General features: G+C 34.6%; 1 protein-coding gene across 1 annotated transcript; it reads left to right on the top strand.

The window, feature by feature from the left end:
* The first annotated feature begins 2316 nt into the window (after positions 1–2316).
* LOC103253530 (coiled-coil domain-containing protein 14) lies at positions 2317–3630 on the top strand. Its single transcript, XM_008051814.2, has one exon. The coding sequence runs from the start codon at positions 2562–2564 to the stop codon at positions 3483–3485; it is 924 nt and encodes a 307-aa protein (XP_008050005.1). The 5' UTR covers positions 2317–2561; the 3' UTR covers positions 3486–3630.
* Positions 3631–6023: the final 2393 nt, after the last annotated feature.

The raw sequence follows: 6023 nt of genomic DNA, 5'->3' as shown, positions 1-6023 counted from the left end.
TTACATTTAGGTCTTTGATCCATTTAGAGTTGATTTTTGTGTATGATGATAGGTAGGGTTCCTGTTTTAATCTTCTGCATGTAACCAGCCTGTTTTTCCAGTGGTTGTTAGTGAAGGCTTTGTCAAAGATGAGTTGGTTGAGAAATTGAGGTTTTGCTTCCAGAATCTCTATCCTGTTCTGTTGGTTTATATGCCTGTTCTTGTACCAGTACCAGTCAGTTTTGATTATTGTAGCCTTATAGAAGTTTAAAGTCTGGAAATGCGATGCCTCCTGCTTACCTCTTACCCTTCTAATGCTTGCAGCTTTTCTCAGTTCTGTGGTTGAAGAGGATGTCTCAGCCTCACTTCTGAGTTCTGGGGTATGCATGAAGGTATACTTGTCTGTGGATAGTTGCTGGTTAGATTTCTGTGAGAGAGACTGAAGCCAGAAAACTCTTACCTTGCTGGTGTCACTCTCCTTATTACGTTCCTGAGAGAGGTATGAAAAGAAGTGACAGGACCCATTGCCATTTGAAGAGCAATCTGAAATCAGGAGACAGCATATTTAAGACGACAGCATAAGCCCAGTTGGAAAAAATTTGTTTTTCCTTTTGTAGGAGTAAACCATTTAGTCTATAGCCAGAGATGTAATTACTGCTAATAGTTTAGTATAGAGATTTTCTTCTTATAGTAAATGTTGATGTGTGTGACTATTCTTTAAAAGTAGTAGTCTATATTATTATGTCCTACTCTTTTTAATTTAACCTTATATAGTGAAAATTTCCGTATCAATAAAAATATTCTTTACATTACTATAAGTGACTATGATGCAGTTATACCATAATTTACCTGAGTCAATCCACTTTTTGAAGATAAGATATATCTTTCTATCAATTTTATAAATAATATCTTTGTAAATATATCTGGTTACAACCTTTGTGTAGATAAGTAGGATATATTTTTACAAGTGCAAGTTGGTAGGTCAAAGGGTGTGAGATACATAGATCTTCTGAAATATATTGCCCATTTGTTCTCCAGAAGAGCTATGCCATTGTACGAGTATACTCCCATTAGTAGTACCTGCTTCTCTAAGCATCTCTAACAGAGGATATTTTTTTGGCTTATCAAACCAACATGCTGGTTTGATAAGCCAAAAAAAAATCACATTTAAAAATTTTGAATTTATCTGATTAAAAGTTGAACTTTTAAAACACGTTTATTGGCTAGTTGTATTTTTATTAATTACCTGTTGATATCCTTTGTATCTTTGTTTAAATTTGTATGCTTTTTCTCGTTGATTTGTAAGACCATAAATGATTAAATTTAAATAGATTAATGACTTGGAATAAAATGGCTTTAATGGGACTAATAATAAAAGCTGCCATCAAATGAACACCCATTTAGACTGAAACTGCACTAAGCACTTTACCCTTATATATTTTTTAATTTTAGATTCAGGGGGTGCACATATGTATTGGTTACATGGACATATTGTGTAGTGGTGGGGATTGGGTCTCAAGTGGCCCATATTCCCCAGATAGTGAACATTGCGGCCCCTAGGTAGTTTCTGAACCCCTTTCCCCCTCCTCCCTTATTGGAGTCCCCAGTGTCTATTATTTCCAACTTTGTGACCATTTAGCTCCCACACATGAGTGAGAACATGCTGTGTTTGGTTTTCTGTTTCTGAGTCAGTTCACTTAGGATGATGATCTCCAGCTCCACCCATGTTGCTGCAAAGGACATGATTTCATTCTTTTTTATGGCTGTGTAGTATTATTCCCTGGTGTATGTATACCACATTTTCATTATCCACTGATGAGTTGATAGGTATTTAGGTTGATTCCACATCTTTGCAATTGTGAATTGTGCACAATGAACACACGGGTGCTGGTATTTTACTCTTATATCTTATTTTACAGTGGAGGAAATTGAGATTTAGAAAGGTTAAGTGACTTGCCCAATACCACAGCTAATGATTGCACTAGAATTTGATTTCATTTATACTTTCATCAAACTCTGTGTAGTTTTCCATATATACTTTTCTGGTACCTAGCTGTTGCTTATACCTATTATGCCAGATAGTTATATCTAATCATCCTTTTTTTCTAGTGTGTGTGTGTGTGTGTGTGTGTGTGTGTGTGTGTGTGTGTGTGTGTGTAGGAAAATAACTTGATTTCCAACAGAATTCATAACAAATGAATTGTGTATTTTATATTTTCCTTTGTTTCTTAGCCTACCTATATGAGGCTGATTTATTACTGTAAGGCTTAATTTATAGTGCTGCTCCATATGAAGCATCTCCATGCTAAAAAATAAAAAAAATTCTGAGCTTCTGTTTTTAGACATAATAATAAATTTGATACAGACCAAGATATTTTATCATTTGTTATTTTAATTTACTCTTGCTAAAGCATATTCTGTGATATTGTACTTTTTGTTGCTTGTTTTCATATTAAGAACCAGGTGCATGCCTCAAATCCTTTTTTTAAGATGGAGGTATATATAAGCGAATGAAAAAAACAGTAAAAAATTAATAATAATTAGTGTACTAAATTCTTCTTAACAGAATTTTACAGAACAGTATGGCAAAGCTTCTCGCAGATCTTAGTGTGGACAGCATTCACTGCAAACCTGGGAATAACCTTACTAAATCACTTCTGAACATTCATGATAAACAACTTCAGCATGACCCAGCTCCTGCTCACACTTCCATAATGAGCTACCTAAATAAGTTAGAAGCAAATCACAGTTTTATACATTCAGAGCCACTTTCTATGATTAAAAATGAGGAAATCACAGAGCTAGACAGGCCTTATGAAAATGTTCAGCCCTCCAAAGGCCTTCAGCATAGCAACACTAGGGACATGGAAGAAGTATCTGCGCCTGGAATAATTTCCACTCTTTCAAAACGGGGTTCTGATGAAGGAAGTGAAACTATGACTTTAATAGAAGATGAGCATAATTTGGATAATACAATTTACATTCCTTTCGCCAGAAGCACTTCTAATAAGAAATCACCACTTTCTAAGAGAATATCCCCCCAGCCACAGATAAGTGCAGCTACAACACAGCTAGTCAGCAACAGTGGACTTGTCTTTGAAAAAGAAACTAAACTATGTATGCCCTTAGTTTGTTCTTCTTTGATAAAGGAAGTGGAAGATACACCTGAAAAACTTTCCAGAGTAGCAGCTGATACAGAGGACAAACAGCTCCTCAAGAAAATAAAGGAAGCAATTGGTAAGATCCCTGTTGCCACTGAGGATCCAGAGGAACAGGCTACATGTCATGACCCATCAGCTTGTCACAGCAACAGCATTCAAGTGAAAGACAATACTGTCTGTGATGGTAGTTTTTTAAATTCTGACTTGATGTCTGACTGGAGCATCTCTTCTTTTTCAACATTCACTTCTTGTGATGAACAAGACTTCAGAAATGGCCTTGCAGCATTGGATGCCAACATAGCTAGACTCCAGAATTCCTTAAGGACTGGGCTTCTGGAGAAGTGAATTCAGAAGAAAATTTACTGAATGCTTCTTTTTAAGAACAGAATTTGTCTATATTGAAGGCATATTTTAAGTTTTTTAGATAGATGTTTATTAATTATGTGTGAAATGATAAATTATATAATAATAAATTTATTATTGGAATATACTAACACTATGGAACTCATAAAAACAATTCATCTTAAGAAATTAATAATTGCTAAAAGAAGAAAATTGTAGTTAACTAGGAAAGTATTGTAAGTGATGTTTTAATTTAGGACTTAGCAATTCAAGTTATTTTATTAAACTGTACCTGCTGGGTTGAGGATATAAATTGAAAGAATTCTCTAATTGTCCTAAAGGATAATGGGAGAGAGCTCTCTTGGTACAATTTATTATATTCAAACTAGAGTTTTTTTCTGTTTCAGCGTATCTGTTTGTTTTTTAATGGCGTTGTATGGACGCTTTGTGCTACAGGCTAGTGTTGTAGATGAGGTATATAAACATTTGTTTTGTTTTGTTTTTGAGTCGGAGTCTCACTGTCGCCCAAGCTAGAGTGCAGTGGCCCGCTCATGGCCTGCCCAGCCTCTACCTTCTGGGCTCAGGTAATCCTTGCACCTCAGCCTTTCAGGTAGCTGGAACCACAGGCATACACCACCACACCTGACTGTTTTTTGATTTATTGTAGAAATGAGATCTCTCCAAGTTGCCCAGGCTGGAGTTGAACCCATGGGCTCAGTCTATCCTTTCACTTCCACCTCCCAAAGTGCTGGGATTATAGGTATGAGACACCATGCCAGGCTAAACATTTCTTTTAAGAGGTGCTAGTGTATATAACTCTTGACATTGGTCTAAAAATACATAGATAATTATAAATTAATGTATGGCTTCCTAAAACTTTGGAACTTTATTTTTGTCCTGAATGTATGTTTAAAGACTTTTAAAAAATAAAGTTAGACTAATAAAGAAGTACTAACAGGTAAGTTTTGGTTTTAGAAATTTTTTAAAAAATAAATAAACATTTGTTTTTGTCTTTATTATACTTGAACATGATGTAATTTGTAAATCTTGTCATTGGTTGTAATTCTGCCTCTGTGGACTAGTTTTTTAATTCAACACTTTCTTTAGCTGAGAACATTCTCTATTCTGTAACTCATACGAACTAGATTGATCTCTCTGCTTCTCTACATCAGCACCTAACAACTACTCAGTATCACCTCCCTCCATATAAGTAGCATATTTTAACTTTAGAAAAGTGAGTGTTGTTCTGTCACTAATATGGGTCACCTGCCTAGTATAATTGTATTTAGTACTTGGACAGGCTTTATTATTAATTAAAGAGTGTTCTGCAGGTCCTAGAACCTCTATCTGCTGGGGTTTTTTTTTTTATTCTTCTTCTTTTGACGTTAGTGCTGCACTTTTGGAGGACCCAGATATAGTTTCTTTCACATGTCCAGCTTTTCCAGATAGGGATTTTTTTTTAAGTCTAAAAATATTAATTTTAAACTTTTCACTCAAGTGTCCATTAGGATTTAACACTTTCTTACTTCCAGTATTCATAAATTAATTTGCTGGTTTCTTATTTGGAAGTAATAGGCCACAAATTTTTAACATATAAGCTCAGAAATACAAAATAATAAAGCAAAGAAGAAAATTGTGTCATCTGTCTACTCCTAAGTATTTAGCTGTTATTTGCAAAAGTAAAGTCTTAAGATTATTACATGGTAATACAAGTCGATAGTCTATTTTGCCCTTAATACAGAACAGGCATTCTTATATGCAAAGGGAAATTTTAAATGCTGTTGGTTCAGTTGATTAGCGGTTAATAATTTGAGTGAAGAACAAATTAGATTAGAAATTCCTTCAGAAACCTTCACCAGAAGCTTACTATTTATTTGATATAAGACATACACATGACATAAGATAGAAATATGAAAGAAGTTGGTTAAATTTCAATGTGAAATATGACCCTGGCAAATGAATGGAATAGACAGTGTTTCATAGAAATTTAAAACATAAGGAAACCAAGAGTAGAGGAAGACCTAGAGATTAATCTTCATTTGGATCTTGAAAAATGTATAGGATTTGTATAATCCTGTGAACAACCTTAAATGTTTATACCATATAAAGTCAGAATCATCAAAATGTGGGAATTGATTGAATGTGATATATTAAGATGATGGTGGTTGGCCAACCTGACTGAAACAGAGGGTTGGGAGATGGTGATAATAAATGAAGAAAACACAGTTAGAAGATTTCAGTCAGTTGTGGAATGTCTCAAGCACCAAGCTGAAGTGTATTTATTAAACATGAAGTCATTGGAGTGTGTGGGTATCTTTGTTGTTTTGAATTGAGGGTCACTAGATGAAGTTGGGTGTTCTTAAAATTTCACAGAATGATAGTGATTAGGATTAGAGGAAGGAGTAACCAGAGACCAATTAGAAAGCTGTTGCAGTACTCCAGACATAATGATAATCCTTTGGCAATGAAAGTAAAAAAGGAGAAGCAAATTGAAGAAAATTTTTCAATAGGTTTGATGACATAATAGAAAGTGAAGGAGAA

The sequence above is a fragment of the Carlito syrichta genome, unplaced genomic scaffold (assembly GCF_000164805.1).
Source record: "Carlito syrichta isolate Samal-C Ts95f unplaced genomic scaffold, Tarsius_syrichta-2.0.1 Scaffold236168, whole genome shotgun sequence".
Classification (NCBI taxonomy): domain Eukaryota; kingdom Metazoa; phylum Chordata; class Mammalia; order Primates; family Tarsiidae; genus Carlito; species Carlito syrichta.
Note: the sequence above shows the minus strand (reverse complement) of the source record. Positions and strands in the feature narration are given on the sequence as shown.

What these genes read in the sequence shown, in the direction of transcription:
- LOC103253530 (XM_008051814.2), top strand. Translation starts at nt 2,562, where the DNA reads ATGGCAAAGCTTCTCGCAGATCTTAGTGTGGACAGCATTCACTGCAAA.